We start from the raw sequence: 20,158 nt of genomic DNA on the forward strand, positions 1-20,158 counted from the left end.
ATTCAGCTTCCTGGAAACCACCTTCTAATACAAATTTCAGCCCTCACAAACTTCTTCTAGCAGCTTCAATGGGTGTCGTACGGACGGACGAGAGCCGGAGAGCTGAAATCGAGGAGTTCCGGCGGATGCTGTTATCCTGCTCCGGCGTCGTTCTCAAGGTTAGAAGCGAAGAGTTCAATCGCCGGCGAGTGTCTGCCGGTAACGGAAATGAATATGCAGTAGATCAGAAACTTGTATGCGTCACGAGCGGCGTCTCTTTCCTTGGAATCGCCATCGTGAAACAGCTGTTGCTCAGAGGCTATGCCGTTCGAATCATCGTTGATAACGAAGGTAAATCTCGAAACGTTCTTCGGTTATTGTTTTTAGCAGGTTTTGTGATAGAAATCTATCAAATCATCAAATCGTCACTATTTTGTATAAATTTTTGAACCGATTACGTTGACTTTGAATATTGTTATTGAATGAGGTTATGAACTTGTACTAAGCGATTAATTCGATCCGCCATTAGCAGTTCGGTGAATTAACTGGAAAAATTTCGGAATTACAGAAGATATCGAGCGATTAAGGGAGAGTGAAACTTCAGGGGAGATGGAAGGAACATCGAGATTTGCAAGCCACAATCTGATCGGAGTTGTTGTGGCAAAGTTCAACGAACAGCGGAGCTTAATGGAAGCGTTCGATGGATGTTGTACAGTTTTTCACACCACCGCTTTCATTGATCCAAGCGGATTCTCCGGCTACTCGGTAAGTCTCTCTCTGTTCTAGACCATCTCGGATAACAGTTCCGTACAAGTAAAAAGAGTAGTTTCTGAACTAATATCTCATCAATCCATTTAACACTAAAAAAACATCATCATTTACACATTAAAAACCGTGTTTAATGCTATAATAATAATAATAATAAATATCTTAATATATTAAACTTTTAATAATATATATATATATATATATATATATAATTTATAGAAACTTATTTTATTGACTTCAAATATTGAGACCAACGTTTTAAACCTTCTATCTTTTTAGTGTTAGGTTGGATATGAAAAGAGCTCAATTTTTGTGTTTTTAGTGATATGTTGGATTTTTGCACTTTTTAGTCATATAATTGCCAACTTAGCGCATTGTTTCAACATCGATAATATAGCCATACAAGCCTCTCGCCTATAGCTCAGTCGACAATGACTTTGCCCAAATATAAGACAGGTCTTGGGTTCAATCATAGACCGCTAGCCTCAGTTGCTGAATGAGGCAAAAAGTATCCCTTCACATTAGTGTCGTTGTAGACAGGTTCCATGTATGTAGCTGAGTCGACAATGACTTTGCCAAAATATAAGACATGTCTTAGGTTCAACTACAGACCGCTAGCCTCAACTGCTGAATGAGACAAAAAATATCCCTTCACATTAAGACAGGTTCCATGTATGGGACAGATGGACTATTGGATTTCCCAAATAATATGGAAATGCAATAATATATTATTTCACACCAAATTTAAAGTAAGAACTAAAATTACTGTATAAAAACTTCAAAAATACAGATAAAAACTCTCTTCAATAATAATTTGTATGCATTACTATTTTTTTTTCCTTGTAATAACCTCTCATTGAAGAGTCTATTGTAGTAGGTATTAAATGGACAAAAATGATTATTTTATTACCGGTAAACATGAGGACATCATGTGGTGCAACTTGCAAGATATGAATGGGTTCATTTATTAGCTTTTAATATTCAATTTTCAGTTGGTAATAATTTGGCTTTTGATTTGTTATTCTACTTTTTGTTTCCTTCTAGAAGCATTTCTTATTTTTCCACCCTAATAGTAATCAATAATAACCCAGTCATTGTCCAAGGTCCAGGGACTTTATCAACCCACATATATTTTTAGAATTGTCCAAAATACTTTTTTTTTTCTGTCACCCATTCATTTTGTAGTTGCTTTTTTGTCCCCCGATTCAATGTATAGTCTTTTTTTTACATAATTGACGGATATAACCCAGATTTGACAACTATCAAAGATTTTGTAGTTTTGTAAATGATACTTGCAAAATGCTGATATGGAATATAATTCGATAAAGTTGCTATTTGTCATGTCGAGCATTTCACAATTAATATTTTATGTTGTGGGGTTAGCTCAACTGACAATAGGTCTTGAACCTATACGATTCTTCTAAGACATGAGCTGTTCGAATCCTGCATTTTCTGGTTGTTCTCTAGGGCCCTCGGGATTAATAGAGTTGCGTACAAGGTGGCTCGGGGTTCCACATAAAAAGTAGCATTTTTAGCGATTTGTTAAGTTGTTACTTTATGACTATTAAATTCAATAAAAATAGATTTTGCACGTTACTAATGCTACTTGCAAATCTTGACCATTTCTGTCAATTGGGTAGAAAGCTAACTATAAATTGAAGTGGGAAGATAAACTTGTTTTGATATGGTATTAGAGTCTACATTTTCTTAAAATAATATGATTACATTCACTTATTACGATCTAATAAATGAATCCAGTGCGATCTAGTGAAATATTTTATTTGTACTGGTTTAGACGTCCATAACAATTGTGGCTACTGAGTTTATTAAAACTGTCGTCTTACAATTGTAATTTATCAGGATTAGTATGGGCATGTAGCCCAGGACACCCYCCAAAAAAAAAAAAAAAAAWACGGCAAAGATAAACTTTGCACAATTGGGTCCATGAAAAAAGTACATGAAATGTGGTAAATTGATTTTGAAAATTGATAGAAATGCATGGCGGAAATAGAAGCAAAGGCAGCAGAAAATATAGCAGAAGCTTGTGCAGCAACGGCCTCCGTTAGGAACTATGTGTTTACGTCTTCTCTATTGACCTGCATTTGGAGAGACACTTCTAACAACACCCTCCCTCCGGTCGTAGATCATAATAGCTGGAGCGACGAGTCCTTTTGCAATGGCAAAAAGGTAATTACACAACCCGTTCATCTTTATATCAATCGTTGTTTCCTAGTCTTCTTTCCTTTATATGAATTCATATCAATATAGGGGGTAACGGGGTTTCACAAAATCTAACATGGTATCAGAGCCAAAGTTTATCACTCTAAGTCTCTAGGGACTCGAGTCAGGGTCCCACACTTGGACCATTTCATCTCTCTATATATGTTGAAACCTACTTTTCTATTTGAGGGCTATTATAATGCCGCACCCGACAAGTATCCAAAATGCATATTAAAATATGCAAAATCAACTCAATGTCTTACAATCTTGTTCATCAAAATAATTGTTGTATGAAACATCACAGCTATGGTATGCCTTGGGTAAGTTGAAAGCGGAGCGAGCGTCATGGCGAATAGCGGAGGAGAAGGGGTTGAAGTTGGCCACCATATGCTCGGGTCTTATTACCGGTCCTCGATATTTCTGTACAAATCCCTCATCCACCATCGCATACCTCAAAGGTCGGTTTTACCCTCTCTATTAGCACATATCTCCAATAGTATGTTCATTATTTCTTCAAAATGGAGATGGAAAATTCAAAATCTCTAAAACCCCGATTGGTTTGAGCTTGGGCTCCAAAGGTCAGAAGTTCCTGTAGGTCTCAGGTTCGAATCCAAGGTGAAATAAAAATCCCCTTATGGCCACGGAGGTTCAAATGCGGTGACTCCGGGATATCCGCGAATCAGGTGGTTGCCCTGGAATTAGTCAACTCGCATAGCGGGGTGGATATCCGGTAGGAGCGTAATTTTGAAATTGTGATTTTCGTCCCTATGGTTTGTAATTTATTGTTACTTTAAAGTAGTTCCTACTTTAAAGTACAAGGGACAAAAATAGTAAAGAATTAGAAACCATAGAAATAGAAACAACAATGAGTTGTAAAATAGAAATAGAAACAACAATGAGTTGTAAATCATAAGGACGGAAATATAAATGAATTACAAACTATAGTGACGAAAACCATAATTTCTAAACAATAGAGCCACAACATCACAATTTTTTACAAACTAGATAGTCGAAAAACGTAATTTACTCTATAACTAATAATGTAATGTCCAAAATAGATATTGGAGTTCTACACTACACCATGTTTGCATTTCAATGCTTCCATCCCTCCATCTTGATGGGGGAATATCATCAAAGGTGAACTGCTGTTTAGTATCATCTTTTGGAACTTTGGCCGTTATTGGAGTATATAATATTTATATACGGTAAATAGAACAAATAAACTCACACACCCTCCTCACCTTTTGGTGAGGTTTGAACCCTTGACCTCCTAAAAGACCAATGACTCACATACCGCTAAGCCAAAAGCCCTTTGATAAGATTATTGGAGTTGAATGTAACTTTTTTTGGAGATCTTGATTTTTGATTCTTCATTTCGAAGAAATTTTAGAGAATGTATTGGAGACGCTGAGATATTTGAGAAACCATATAGCTTACAGTTACACGAATACGTATGCAGGAGGTCAAGATATGTATGAATACGGTTTATTAGCGAGCGTTGAGGTCGATAAATTAGCAGAGGCACACGTTCAAGTACACGAGGAGATGAAGAAAAGTAGTGGCGGGAGATATGTATGTTTTGACAAAGTTGTTCGTAGGCCGGAGGAGGTTGAAAGACTAGAAGCGGAAACGGGCGTTCATATAAACACGGACACGGTTTCAACCGTTGTGGGATTTCGATTCGAGTTGTCAAATAGAAAACTTGATAGGTTAATGTCCCAAGTGCATAGATGCAATATAGATGTATGATAGTTATTTTACCACTCATTTATAAACACCAAATAGAGGTTTCCCTAAAAAAACACCATACAAATCAAATGCAATTGAAATAAAAGAAAAAAAGGGGGTTGGGTTAAAAGAGGAATAAAAAATAAAAGGTATCAAATTCCACCTGTCGATCAATCACGTGAAAACATTTCATCATTTTATCAGTATTTAAAAAAGCGCATGATGGTGTAGAACGTGTCTTCGTCATTACAATAAGGTTTGTAACGTTTGTGTAAAACGTGGCTCACACCATGATGCCTTGAGGCTTGTCATGATGTTCGCCGTTACAATAAGGTCTGTAGGGTTTCTGTAAAATGTGCCTTACGCCATGGCGGCTTGAAGCGTGTCACGTCTTTTTCAAGACGTGACTTTTTTCAATTTTTTTTATTTTAAAAAATATGATTTTCTTTTCTTTAAACTTTTGTAATTTTACACTTTTAACTTTAGGTTATAAAAGGGCCTTTGGCTTAACGGTATGTGAGTCATTGGTTTTCTAGGAGGTCAAGAGTTCAAACCTCACGAAAGATGTGAAGAGTATGTGAGTTTATTTGTTCTCGTTGTCATACATAAATCTTATATATTTAAAAAAAAACTAGATTTCATATATTTATAGACTAACCTAATCACATGACTCATAGTTTTTCATGGATTCACTCATGTTAATGACTAACAGTTAAAACGAAGTTGTAAAACCCTTCCAAGTTCTATTTTGAATATTTTGATAACGAACTCTTTATATAATAGTAGTTAATATATATAATTTTCCTTCTTCTAATATGAAAATGTAATAATTTTAATATCATAATATTATTAAATAACAAAATGGAAAAATATATGTATATATAATTCTCTAGAGGATGTTTCAAATGTAACTTATCACATTTGTACAACCAAATGCAACCTAATCAATTGATATATTTATGAAAATGATATTAGTTCATTTGTTATGATTTGAATATTTATGGAAGATGACTAGAGTTCATTAATTATGATCAATGTTTATATTAAAAAACAATCAAAGCTTCTATGAAATCACATATTCGTCAAATTAAATGGACGGTTGAGATTGAGTTGTATTGGTTGTATAAATGTAAAAGTTTGCATAATAACCCACCTCTAATCGGTGGAATAAGAGTCATCACTCGAATCTGCCGACATTTCGAGTACCAATATCATCTCACAAAATTGGATCCTTTGTTGCATTTAGTAAAAAGTGTACTTAATAACATAATGACATACTTCAAAACGAAGGTTTGGAAAGTACGCTATCTAAATCAGATACTGAAATAAAGTACGTTTTTAATTTATAGAAAATAGAAATATTGATGTCCTGTCAACGTAAACCATTAGATAATAAGGTTACTTAATATTTAAGATATCACACCATAAACAAGTCCAAAAAGAAACCATAACAAATTAAAACTCATGTTCATTCAATTTGCCTTTTTATTACTTCATCCTCCTAATAAATACTCATAATGAAAATAACATATGGTTTTAAAAAATATGTAACTGTAACATGCTTTAATTAATTAAAAGACAGTTTTGTCCTTAATAAATAGAGAAATAAATATTATTTCGAAACAAACATAAAAATACAAATGTGGATGTCGTTTTTGCGACAATATTTGCTAAAAATCCGCATAAAAAACTATGTTTACGTAAAAAAAAACACTTATTTTAAGATAAATTAAAAAAAAATATTTTGCGACAATATTTACTAAAAATCCACAAAGAAAACTACTTAGAGGGTGTTTGGGATTTGCTTATTTAAAACAACTTACGCTTTTCTACAAAAGTTTTTATCAACCTATTATAAGTTAGAATGAATTAACTTCTTCAAAAATTTCTTATTACCGATTTGACACCGGTATAAACTGTTTATCCAAACACTTAAAAGTGCTTATTACCGATGCTACACAAGAATAAGTCAATAAGTTGTTTTTATAAGCAATCACAAACACCCCCTTAAAAACAAAACATAAACAATGGAGTAAACTATAAATTTGGTCCCAAACTGTTGTGGCTACTTTGTAACGTCGAAACTGCAGGGACGAAAAGCGTTTTCTTTGAGAAACCACAGGGACCAAATTTGTGGTTTACAATAAACAATATGAAAAATTATGGGGCATTCCGAGAATCGAACTCGGGACCTCTCGCACCCAAAGCGAGAATCATACCACTAGACCAAATGCCCGGATGATATATTATTCCCCACTCCTTTATTTATAACAAAATTCATCTTATTAGACAATTATATATATAGAGGGAGAAGATTCAGAGAAAACTAAATAAAAAAATAAAATACCGAGAAACACTCTAGTAACCCTGTATGCATGTTTTATCAGCAATATGTTTGGTATGCACATGTCTATAAAAACCAAGACACAATTACATATGTGTACATATACATACCGTCCAGATAAACGGTTACCAGGGTGTTCCTCAATTTTTGTTTTTTGGGTTTTCCCTTGAATCTCCTCCCCCCCCCTCTCTCTCTCTCTCTCTCTCTCTCTCTCTCTCTATATATATATATATATATATATATATATATATATATATATATATATATATATACCATCTATGACCACTTTCTTACATACCAATATGCAAATAGAGCTACTGATGCAGCCACCACAATGCCAAAACTTGCATACAAACCACCACCATGAACCACCGTAGCCACAGGCAGTTTCTGGCTAACTCCCACCGCGAACTCCACACCCCGCCTTTCAAGCTCACCCAAATCCGCCACAGCTGGTTTAACCCTGATCACATTAGCTATAGCATCGTAATCTTCCTTATCTCCGCCTTCAAGAAAACACCCGACTAACCGCCCGTTATTCACCCAATATGCTCCAAATCTAGTTCCGGAAAAATCACCAAAATGAACGACTTCCCCAGCATTATCTCCGTAAAACTGCCAAGATAACGAGAACACCCGAGAATAGAAGAACGGCAAGTAGTCGAATTCCGTTGTGTTATTTGGTTCCATTATTGCTGAGACGGCATGCCTAGCGGATTTACGGGCGGCATCAACGTGCTCGAGTCTATGGGTGTCACCAAATAGCTTAATGGGAAATGATGCAACGTCTCCAACTGCATAAACCGAGGTGTTACTTGATTGCAATCGACTGTTTACCTTGATTCCACCATTCTCGAAAGTGAGTTGGTTTTCGAAGAGGTTTGTATTGGGACGGGCTCCGATTCCTACAACAACCATGTCCACTGGAAGGTAGCGTCCGTCCTTGAGATTAGCTCCGCTAACCTGTATATTTATACAAGTCTCTGAGAATATATGAAACCCCATTAGATTACGTACTCTTCTAGCCGATGTGGGACTCTAACATGCCTCCTGTTGGAGGCTAGACGGACAAAGATGTCCTAGATGATCTGCTCTGATACCATGGTAGAACCTACTAAATTACTCTCTGAAAGAGCCCTTGAAGAGATAATGAGGGTTCCAACGTATATTGAAGAGAAATATCAAAATCTAGCCATTGTAAAACTCTAAAATGCCCCCTCCAAGGAAGGCTAGCTAGACGGACAAGGATGTCTCGTATGGTTGATCTTGCTCTAATACCATGTAAGAACACACACACACAAACATATATATATATATAGAGAGAGAGAGAGAGAGGGGTTCAGAGTAAAACTCAAAAAAATGAAAAACTAAGAAACACCCTAGTAACCATTCACATTTGCATACAAGTAATTGGAGTTGTTTCTTGGTTTTTATGCACGCATGCGTGTTATGCACATATACATACCGGACAAATTGCTTAAAAAATCATTTGTATGCACATGTGAATACTGTCGAAATAAACGGTTACCAGGGTATCCTCAGTTTTTTATTTTTTTGCGGTTTTCCCCTAAGGCTGACCCTATATATATATATATATATATATATATATATATAGAGAGAGAGAGAGAGAGAGAGAGAGAGAAAGAGAGAGGGGAAGGATCATATGAGAAGTTAAACATTTTGCGAGAAAGTGAGAAGTTTCAATAGCATATATGGTTACACTCATTTGGATGTGTTTAATCATATATGATTAAGCGTTTATGTGTTATCAATGCAACATGTGTTTAATCATATATGATTAAGTTTGTGTATCATGTGTCTAATCATTATTAATATTGAAATTTTTTGCCTTCTCGCAAAATGTTTAGCTTCTCATTTGAACCTACTGTTATTTTCGTCTCTGGACTAATTCATATGTTTAGCTCCAACGGAGGCTAGAGGGGCAAAGATATCTCAGATGGTAGACCTTCACTCCGCTACCATGTGAAGATATATGGAACCCCATTAAATTACTCTCTAAAAGATCCCTTCAGTAGAGAAGAGGGTTCCAACATATTACTGAATATAAAGTGTCCAAGTTTAGCAGATATAAATATGTTTGAGAACTTTACCTTCCCTTCGGAGTTGAAAACAAACGATGTTAAGGATGTGCCTTTGATGAAATTTACCCCTTTCGACTTGTAAACATCTTCGTAGTAGCTCGCGATCTTCGGGGTGAATAAACGACCCACTACAAAAGAACATAAAAAATACCGATTTTAACCAAAAACTAAGACGTTGTTTACCTAAACTTCTGGCTGACCGAGTATATAAATTAAAAGCTTTAGCTCTCGTATTTATCCCAACGATTTTGCGTTGTTGCTTCCAACCTTCTTCTGAGGACTCACTCATTGCTCCCCGCAACCCACAGATTTCTTTCTTTTTCGTAATTCTAAGAGAATTTTTAGTGTTTTTTTGGATGATTTCGATATTTAATTCTAGCGATGCTTTTGGAATGCTTGTTAAGTTTGTCAGATTTTGCATACTTCACTGCCATTAATGGTTTCTTACTAAGGATTTCCGAATAACCCGAAACCATTTAACCCGAATCTCATTTGGCTCGGATTGGTTATTCAACATAGGATTTTTTTTTTGTACTCCTAAGTGTGCCCCCGATCAGGTGACTTACTAGACGATCTGCCACTACAGTCTAACTGCAGTTACCCAGACCGCACTCTTACCCAGTTTAGTGCTTACCCAATCTGTGTTAGGGCATGTTTGTTAGCAGCTTAATGCGCTTAATAGGACTCACATCTTATTCGGTTAGTTATGCATGACTTTTGGTAGTGGCTTGATGATATAGAAAGTGTCTTATTCAGTAAGCTTCTAGGGGGAGCTTTATGCAGAAACCCAAGTTTTTCCCGAACCTGTCCTTCCCACTTAAAAAACATGCTCTGTTTATCTGTGAAAATACCGTCCAAAACAAAAATCTCTCAATCTATAGAGACACACAAAACTTAATGAAAAGCTAACCACACAACCCCTAAGTCCTATATGGATAAAGTTGTCTGTGTGGATTAATTTGTCTGTATAGATAAGGAAGATTTTTGTTTATGAGTGTTTTTTCATAGATGGAAGGAGCGATTTTTTTTAATCGGGAGGGGCATGTTTGGCAAAAACTTGGCTTTTTGCATAAAGCTCCTCCCTAGAAGCTTACTGAATAAGCCACTTTCTATATCATTAAGTCACTACCAAACAATTATATATAGCTGACCGAATACGTTGCGAGTCCCATTATGCTCATTAAGTTGCTAACCTAACAGACCCTCAAGTCCGATATGGATAAAGCTGTCGGTGTGAATTAATCTGTCGGTATAGATCGGGAAGATTTTTGTTCGGGAGTGTTTTCTCATAGATGGAAGGAGCGTGTTTTTTAACTGGGAGGGGCAGGTTTGGAAAAAACTTAGCTTTTGGCATATAGCTCCTCCGTAGAAGCTTATTGAATAAGCCACTATCTATATCATTAAACCACTACCAAGCAGGCCCTTAGTAAACAACCCCTAAAATAAAAGAACCAAGAAAGCTTACTGCAATATGAGCCAGGGAACACCATGGAAACATTGATCTTGTTTATAACCAAGGAAGCAGCACACTCCATTCCAATGTAACCACCTCCGATAACGATAGCGTTTCCACCATTACAGGTCCGCATCGTGTTCACGAGCTTCGTTGCATCATCCAAATCACGCAAATAACATACGTTTTCAGCATTTGATCCATTTATGCCAATCTCTTCGAGTTTCAAAGCCTATAATCAAACCATTCAAATAAATAACTTGTCACTAACTGTAATTGGTACAGTGTCGGATTCAGCTTTCAGCCTGTTCACTACAGCAAAATCGGCTTTACAGGATGTCAGATATGTCTAATTGTCTTAATAGATTGCGTTATAGGACAATTTTGGACAGTTTTGAAATAAAACGGGGAAATTTACCAAAATAGCCGATTCCATTTTTGAGCCACTTTTGGGATCGAATTCCCGTTTTAGCCAAAGTTTACGCAAATTGCCTTACGCACTTGCGTAAGGCGTATCTTCAAATTGAAAAAAAAAACAAAAAATTATTTATGCAAATGGGATCTTTACGCAAATTCTTTATGTAAATTACGCAAATTTGCATAAAGATTTTTTTTATCGTAAGATAGAGTTTACGCAAAGGCTAAAATGAGTTGATTGAAAAATGGCTAAAAAGTGAATTTAGTTGGGGGAGAGTGACTATTTTGGTCAATTTCCCAAAAACGTCCTATTAATATTCTTTTTGGAAGAGTGTCCCAGCCTGGACTAATCCCGGAAAATTGTGACGGTAAGAAATCAGCCCTAATAGACTCAGTGGCCACAATTGTTGTGTAAGCCTGGAATCGAACCCGGGGCAGATGTATTCATAGAACATTTCTCAAAAAGTGTCTTGTAAACAAGCTGATACAACACTTTATTTCAAAAGTGTCTTGAAAAACTTGTTAGAATGCCCAAATACAGACTACATCATATTATGACACCTTTACATATGATGCACAATTGTATGGTCCTGTAAACTTAAGTCCTATAAAGCAGTCTAGTTTATTAGGACATTTAGACATATTTGGCATTCTATAAAGCCATTTTGTTTGGTAGTTTCAACTTTAGAGTTGTCCATGTTCACCCTAACAAATTGAAAAACGAGCATAGCATGTGAGAATTGGTTTCAGTACCCGAGCACAAATTGAAAAACGAGCATAGCATGTGAGAATTGGTTTCAGTACCCGAGCACCGGTTGCAATGATGAGATATTTATAGGTAATGGTCTCTCCCGTTATTGTCGATAGCGTCTTACCCCTCACATCCGCGGACTTAACTCGAATTCCCAATATCAGTTCAATTCCTGATGAATGTTTTAAATGAGCCATCCTTCCAACATACTTCATTCGTCCCAAAATAAGTGTCTACTTTACAATTTTACTCATGGTTATAAGATGAAGAGATTCGTTACTCACTTTATTGTTGAGGGTAGAATCATCATTTCGTTAATTAAAAGTGTAATATTACACATTTTTAAAACTGTCTTTTTTCATTGTGGACATTTATTTTGGGATGGAGGGAGTAATTTACAATCAGGAATATTTACCATGTTCTTCGTACCACTTTGGTGTCAACCTCTCTTCATTGGCACCTACACACGTATGAAATCCGGGGAGGCGTGCAGGGGCTACACGGTACAACCACAAAAGTAACATAAAGTTAGGCTATATTTGGCAAACTAGTTGTTGACTGATAAATTAGTTAAGTTTGGTAAAATATAAGAGCATCTCCAACAGATTCTCCCAAATAAAGGTTTTGGGGATTTTTGCTCCAACAGATTCCCGGACTACAAAATGGAGAAAGGAGAGAGAGGGTGAAATTCTCCAAATTTGGAGAATTCTCCAAAAATGATTACCTATGAAATAAAAATTATTTTTTATTATTCCTACCAATGAGAATCCTTCAAATTAAATGTATAATAAAAATAATATTTTATAAAAATTATTGAATATTTTAATAATATAATTTGATGTTGCAGACCTTCTGGAAGTAGAAAAGCTTTGCTGAGTGCAGGTCTCTCATACGGAGCCACCTGCAAAGAATATAGAGTAAATTACAATTTTCGTTCACATGGTTTATTTATAACAAATATAAATTGTTTTCAAATGATGAAAACTCGTAGAGAAAAATGGTAAAATCTAAGCTGTTTCTCATTTAACTTTAATTATATTCTCTATTATGTTTAATAAAAGTCGATCTCAATCGATCCAACACGTCCCCTCCAACAAATGCTAGACCAGAGTGTTGAGTCCCTAAACTGGTAGATCTTGTCTCCAATACCATACTAAAATACGTGAAACCCCAGATAAATCTTCAAAAAAGTTTACACGATTAAACGTTTACAAACGGAGCAACTTTGCTCAAATACACAACGTGTTCAAGTTTGAATCTTGTGAGAGATGGGCTTGAACCTCTCCACTAGTCTTGACCACTAAGTCAGCTCTGAAATGGCTCCTAGGGGACACGTTTCATGTGGGGCCAGGGTTGTCGGTAATCAAACTTTGCTCAAATATATTAGTAATATGAGAAAAATAACGTTTTAATTTCTAAAACGGAGAAGCTGTTAGTATTTGGTCGTGATTTTTTTTAAAGATTTTGAATTTTGATTCTTCGTTACTAAAAAGCAAAACAACAAACACCTGGTGTGCATACTCAACATCCCACCAATTTATGAAACATGAACCCGAAATCAAAATAGCATACATACATAAAATTCAAACCTACTTAAAAAGAATCAACATGATGGTGGTGGAAACTTACAGGTTCGTCGGAGATGATACAGAGTTCACCATGGGAGACACCTTTCTTAGTGAATTCAAGAGCTGCATAACCGGCGGCGACACCTCCACCTAGTATCACATAATCAAACGATCTTCCCATTTCTCCAATTGATTCTCTGTCGCTAGAATTGGTGGATGTGAGGAGGAGTGATGATCATAAAGTTTGAATTTGAATAGAAAGCAAGCATTTAATATTCATTGGTCCTCACAAAATTCCATTCTTCTTCGATGGATGGAAAGGAAAGTATTCAATTCTCATTCTTATTCGAGCACCAAGTTACCGATTTGAATCAAGAATTTGCGAATAAACCATCGAACCATTGTTGCAGATATATTTCAGAAATGAAACTGGATTTTTTTTCTCTTCGAATTTCCCATGAAAATTGCAAATCTTCTCACTAAGTAAAAATAAATCTAAAGCCTTGATCACATTTAGTAGGGGATGTTTGATTTTTTAATTTAGTTGTGGAACCGGTAATAAGCACTATTGAGTGTTCGGATAAATAACTTATATCGGTGTCAAACCGGTAACAAGGAGTTTTTGAAGAAGTTAAACTCTTCCAACTTATACAAGTTCATAAGTGGTTTTGTAGAAAAACATAAGATGTTTCAAATAAGCAATCCCAAACACCCCTTAATTTCAATTAGACTCATAAATTGCGCATAAGAATGGAATTACCTGTGTCGGTGTACTTCATTAATGTTGACATTCAACTACAATTGATCCAATGATGGAGATTTATTCTTACGCTTTTCACTATAACTTGCTTTATCGCCGGAACTCAACGGTTGATGAACGTATATTTGTTTTATAATGTGTATGTTTCATATTATTCGATTCACAATGTGAAACTTTTTTATGTGTAACTTTTGTTTCACAAACATATTAAAAAGGTTCACACTGTGAACAACAAATGTTGATCAATATTTTAAACCATAGTGTTAGATGGAAAATATTATATGAAATAGCATATGATGCACTAGTTCTCAAGGTTATCATAATATGATGGTTTCTCAAGAAAAGACCCCCTATGACGACCTTGAGGTCGTTTCAAATGAAAATGTAAATACTGTTAGATGGTATTTAGGGAAATTGCTAACTGTACAAAATATTTAAAAGGTGCTGAAGTCTGAAGTCTTATTTCACTTCTGATTTATAAAAGTTGGTGATGAAATCTGAAATCCGAATAAATAAGATTGTTTTTGTAAACTGATAAACGTCTGAATTTGTTTAAATTATATTTTACCCATTATAAATTATAGTGTTGAATTTATAGATAAATTTATACAATTTCATGTATTTATTCATCATCATTATGAAATTTATATCTAAAATATATAATTAACATTCATTTAAATGAAAATATGCCATTAACAGAGTTTAACACATTTACATCCTATTAAAATACATTAATTGAGAGATGTGAGAATTGATTTGGTAAGGATCAATTGAGAAAAATGATCGATTCAGGTTAATCGATTGAGAAACGTCGTTGTTGAGGATCTGAAGAACAATAAGAGGCAAATAAGAGGTTGATTTACCTCTTATCAAATAAGAAGGAAAATAAGACATAAGTGTCTCTGAAAAATTAGAAAAAAACAAATAGTCTGAGTGGTCTTGCCTCTTAACAAATCAGACATAAAGGGCTGAAATAAGGTCTTAGACTCGTTTTTTTTTTTTAAAAGCGTTATATATAGCTGGTATTCAATCTTTTATATCTCCAACTAATATGGAATCTTACGATCCACCCATTTGGGAGCAAAGCGTCATTGTTGGCATCAGTCCTGTTTCTGGTCCTGCTACCATTTACATCATCCAATGTTAACAGTATCAGATACTGTTTCTTTTGTTCACGTTTGTATTCTCAAATAATTTTTTTAATAATTCACATATGAACCTTATATTTAACCTTCATTTATTATCTTAGTGTTCTTATTTGAACTTTACCGTTTATTAGGCTATAATCTCTTAAAATCGAAGTGTATAATTAATTGTTGAATATATACTAATATCTTAAAATTCCATAAAACCTACCGATAAATACGTTCAAATACCATATGGTCTATCATTCGTAGATTAGTGCTTGCTGGTACTGTCTACCACCTCTGGCATGAAAGAAATGGTCGTATCTTCAAGAATAAAAAAAGATCTCATAATATGGTGGTCAAGACCATTACTGATTATGTCTGGTTCAGGTTTGTAGGCCTGACCATTAAGCCTTCCCCGAATGTTATTCAGGCTTGGCTTGCCTTCTTTCTTTCTTTCCCTTATGTGAGTCTTGGTTTCTTTCTGGTGGATGTGGTTCACCCCCACCCGAATGCTTAAGCTGTCGTTTTTAGTGTTTTTGGTTTTTTCTCTTGTTAGGAGGGGTCTCCTCCCTCTCTATTAAAAAAAAATACATTCAAATACACTGCAAAGTTGAGGTCTCCTAGTATTGTTTCGGTCTTTAAAATAGAGAATTTGTTGGAATAAAATGTAATATTCTTCGAGGATTTTAACATTTAATTATTTATTTTTAAAAATTTATAGAAAATGTATTGAATATAACTTAATGGATGTACAAAAATGCCCCTCATCTACTGAAATGTTTTATCTGCCATTAGAGGAAAGATTCAATTTCAGATGTTTCTATAAACCACGATGGTCATCTTGTAATTTCAAAGCCATAAAGACAAAAGTAATTTTTTTTAACAAACCACATAACTTTTAAGCTTATTTCACTTTTAAATGGAGAAAGTTACGGGTTTTATCCCTATGTTTTTTAATAATTTCAATTATTGTCCCTGTGGTTTAGAAATCGTTGTTTTCTGTATGATTTGTAATTTATTGTTATTTTCGTCTTTGGACTAATTCCTACCTTTAATATACATAACCAAAATGGTAAAGAATTTTAAACCAGGGGGACTGAAAGAACAAAAAAATTATAAATCATAACAACGAAGATAACAATAAATTACAAGTCATAAGGATGAAAACTGTATTTTTAAATCATAAGGATAAAAATCGTAATTTTAACAAACCACATGGACCAAAAAAGTAGTTTACTTATTTTGAATAAGATTAGATCCAACACAAAAAGAACCCATAATCCCTTGGGATTTGACCTGAAATGGGCTTTCAATACTGGGCCCATCGGTCCACTAAACCCATTTAAATTATTTATAATATATATATATATATATATATATATATATATATACTAATAAATAAGTAACTTTGGGGACACATGTCACGTTTCTGTGCGACGGTTACTGATTTTTTCCGCCTAAAACACAATTTTCACTTACGGCCCCCAGACTTACAACATAACTCTGGAAAAATTCACGTCTGAATTTAACTCTGGAGTGGTCATCAAAACCGGGTTTAAAATTTCAAATTCGCATTTTTGAAGCATGTTTCACGAAGCAATATTACCTGGGGGAAAATTTAGAAGAACATGTACTCTTAGTACTTAATTAATTGATAATAATATAAATTTAATTAATTTATATCGTTATTAAAAGAATATTAATACCTTATTAAATAATAATAACATAAAGAGCTTAACAGAGGTTTCCGTCTGAATGGTTTCCGTCTTAATCTCTGGAAACTTTCTTTACGCTTGTGTCCTTGAAGCTTGATTCCGTTCTTCATACAGAGCTTGACAGAGGTTCTACAGGTGCTACGGGGTCATTCTGACCCTGCCTTCGTCCTTCATGCAGAGCTTCATAAAGGCTATGTACTTGTCTACTCTTGAGTAAGAGTTCTATCTCTGCATGTACTACCCAGAGCCTCTGATTCCTTTGCTTGTCTTATACAGAGGTATACAAATGCTCTGCATGTACTACACAGCGCTGCATATTGGATCTACATTGTTCGTCTTCATTTAGAAGTTTTTCTAATCATCGAAGCACATGTCGTCCTTTGTATATGTAACATTTAATTCTCGAGTAAGAGCATCTTTATATCAAAAATTTAATCGGACTTGTACTTTTGTCTAAGTTGACTTGTCCAGCGTTTCTCCAATGTTCCATGCATTCCTCGAATGTTGGCAAAAATACTAAAAAATGGGTCCCACCTTTGAAAAAGCTGAAAAGGGGTACCATAACAGGATATAAACTACTTGGTTGATTCATCATAACTCCAGATCGATCTCCACCATTACCACCACAGTCGACGACAAAAATTGTCAACGTTTGCAGTAGAATTTGATAGACCATGTTCTTAAACTTTTGAGCATCATCGTATTTGTTTGAGGTAGTGTTGTGGATCGATGAATGTGTTTCATCTATAAAACCAGACATTATATACAAAAAAACGAATTTGCCAACAGAGAGAAACATGGTTGGAGAAAACGTGCAACAATTTTCAAGAAAATTACAGCTTTTTCAAAGATGAGATCCATTTTTTCAGCATTTTCGCCAACTTCGGAGAAATGCATGGAACACTGCAGGAATGCATGACAAGTACCCACTTTTATGACATGTGGGCCCCTCGTCAACATTTAGCCAACGTTGAAGGAACACTTTAGCAAAAGTGCATGTCATTTATACAAATACTATAAAAGTTTATCATTTCCTTAAGAGCAAATTGAATGAAAAAGTAACGTACTTTAACTTGATTCCTATATTAGGTAACGTACTTTCAAAACTTCCATTTTAATACCTAAGATGTAAAGTTTTAAACATTTAAGTACCTGGGTAACCGGTTGATCATTAACCGGTTACCATGTTGATGTGACGAATGATGTGATATCCAACTCAATATTATTTGTTATTCAACCCAATTTCATCCCATCACTCATCACATCAACATGGTAAACGGTTAATGCTTCAATCGGGTACTTAAATGTTTAAAATTTTACATCTTAGATACCAAAACAAAAGTTTTGAAAGTACGTCATCTAAAATAGGAATCAAGTTGAAGTACGTTACTTTTTCATACAACTTACCATTTCCTTAAATATGTCATTATATTTTAGTCATTTATATTATTTTCCGAGAACGTACGATTCAACTGTACCCTATTTTATACCCGTATGTTCGGATAATAACCGACCCAACATGTGATTTAACCTTATCCTCCACGTGACAAATTTTTTACCCTTATGTTGTTAAAGTGATTCTGCCATTTAAAACACGTGACATAAAACAATTAAATAATAATATATATAAATAATAATAATAAAAAAATAAAAATTAAAAGCTATATCGGATGAGAGTTGCTTCCGTATCCTTTGAGTAATAGTAAAGCCCCACAACAAACTTCCCTTTTCTTCTAAAGAGTAATTTACCTTTTTAGTCCCTATAGTTTCTTGAAAGTTGCTATTTTGGTTTCTATATTTTCAAATTCACGATTTTCATCCTTATAATTTATAATACATTATTTTACTTTTTTTTCATCCTTATGAATTGTAATTTGCTATTGTTTTTACGAGTTATTGTTGTTTTTTGTCTCTGATACTTAAAGTAACGGTTAGTTTAGGGATGAAAATAGCAATAAATTACAAATTGTGTGGATGAAAACTGCAATTTTTGAAATCATAGGATGGAATTTGAAAATTTTAAGAAACCATAGGGACTAAAAACTTAAATTACTATTTTCCAAATAACTCCACAAAACTAGTAATCTTTTGTCAATTCAACCCCGGATATATTTCTATTGATGATGTACGACAAGAGATAAATATGATGTAATTCTATTTTTTTATGGTTCGAGATCGACATCACACGTTGCGTTTACCACCAAATGTATGGACTTCTTTGTCTTTACGTAATTCAGTTTGTATGTTTTAAAATGCTGGAAAATATTATCTGAAAGTGACTGAACGAAGTCATACAGACTACTGAAACAACAACATAGCTTAGGTAGCAGTATCCGAGTTGATACGTAAGTTGTGGTGACGGACAGATTGATTGGGGCCGATGTGCGTTGATCATAAATACGTTTGTATATCGTATTAGACATGTGGCTTACGACCTCAGTCCGACATTTCTTGAAGAAAAAAAAAGTTTTCTACTGTAAAATAGTTTTTGTTTGCATACTCAAAATAATTCGTAATGATAATGCATTATTTTTCATAGGGAGGTTCCGTTATTAACCCAAAATTGATTAGGAACTTGAGAACCGTCCACAGCATGCCACATGTCTCTATTCAAAATTAATATTCATCACATTTGTGATGATTCATTATGAATCACACATTAGTGATGGATATGTCACATATAGTGTTGTGGGCGCTTCCTAGATTCCTAATATATATATATATATATATAGAGAGAGAGAGAGAGAGAGTTAGAGAGAGAGAGAGAGCAGATACAAGTCATGTGATCGTTTTTAAACAAATTTAGTTGGTTATATGAGAATGAGTTTTTTGATGATCAAACTTCTGGTTTGTTAAAAACTAAAAATCTGTCATCTTAAAACGAGAATTCTAATTACAACATTTGTAGTTTCGTTACAAAATAATTAACCATTTGTTAAAAATACAGAAGAACCCATTTCATATACATATGTGAGGAATTTTACATTTCATGCATGTACGTTTGTTTTTATGAACCTCCAATGATAATCATTTCACATTATAACACAATAATATACTTTCACATTCGTTGGTTTCATATCATGGTTCTCAACATTCTTATGATTCTTATCCGATTATTCCGATACACACACATATACATACATACATACATACATACATACATACATACATACATACATACATACATACATACATACATACATACATACATACATACATACAT

General features: G+C 34.4%; 2 protein-coding genes and 1 non-coding gene across 3 annotated transcripts; 1 reads left to right on the plus strand and 2 right to left on the minus strand.

The window, feature by feature from the left end:
• On the plus strand, positions 1-4,735 carry LOC112513215 (cinnamoyl-CoA reductase-like SNL6). Its single transcript, XM_025119413.1, has 5 exons — positions 1-330; positions 548-744; positions 2,740-2,934; positions 3,272-3,425; positions 4,427-4,735. The coding sequence occupies exons 1-5, from the start codon at positions 69-71 to the stop codon at positions 4,714-4,716; spliced, it is 1,098 nt and encodes a 365-aa protein (XP_024975181.1). The 5' UTR covers positions 1-68; the 3' UTR covers positions 4,717-4,735.
• Positions 4,736-6,859: 2,124 nt separating this feature from the next.
• On the minus strand, positions 6,860-6,931 carry TRNAP-UGG. Its single transcript has one exon. It is a non-coding gene; the product is annotated as a tRNA-Pro (tRNA).
• A 384-nt stretch (positions 6,932-7,315) lies between these two features.
• On the minus strand, positions 7,316-13,650 carry LOC112513060 (monodehydroascorbate reductase 4, peroxisomal-like). Its single transcript, XM_025119183.1, has 7 exons — positions 13,392-13,650; positions 12,612-12,663; positions 12,178-12,258; positions 11,816-11,934; positions 10,607-10,826; positions 9,151-9,269; positions 7,316-8,002 (listed from the first exon to the last, which is right to left on the minus strand). The coding sequence occupies exons 1-7, from the start codon at positions 13,509-13,511 to the stop codon at positions 7,316-7,318; spliced, it is 1,398 nt and encodes a 465-aa protein (XP_024974951.1). The 5' UTR covers positions 13,512-13,650.
• Positions 13,651-20,158: the final 6,508 nt, after the last annotated feature.

This window comes from Cynara cardunculus (genome assembly GCF_001531365.2).
Source record: "Cynara cardunculus var. scolymus isolate 2C chromosome LG 5, CcrdV1, whole genome shotgun sequence".
Classification (NCBI taxonomy): Eukaryota; Viridiplantae; Streptophyta; class Magnoliopsida; order Asterales; family Asteraceae; genus Cynara; species Cynara cardunculus.

Bases quoted from the DNA above. Each gene is read 5' to 3' on its own strand.
- LOC112513215 (XM_025119413.1), top strand. From the start codon at position 69: ATGGGTGTCGTACGGACGGACGAGAGCCGGAGAGCTGAAATCGAGGAG. The intron at 331-547 runs GTAAATCTCGAA...TCGGAATTACAG, and splicing joins AATCATCGTTGATAACGAAG to AAGATATCGAGCGATTAAGG. The intron at 745-2,739 runs GTAAGTCTCTCT...GAAAATTGATAG, and splicing joins GCGGATTCTCCGGCTACTCG to AAATGCATGGCGGAAATAGA.
- LOC112513060 (XM_025119183.1), bottom strand. From the start codon at position 13,511: ATGGGAAGATCGTTTGATTATGTGATACTAGGTGGAGGTGTCGCCGCC. The intron at 11,935-12,177 runs GTAAATATTCCT...AACATTCATCAG, and splicing joins AAAGTGGTACGAAGAACATG to GAATTGAACTGATATTGGGA. The intron at 10,827-11,815 runs GTACTGAAACCA...GTTTGATTATAG, and splicing joins TCATTGCAACCGGTGCTCGG to GCTTTGAAACTCGAAGAGAT.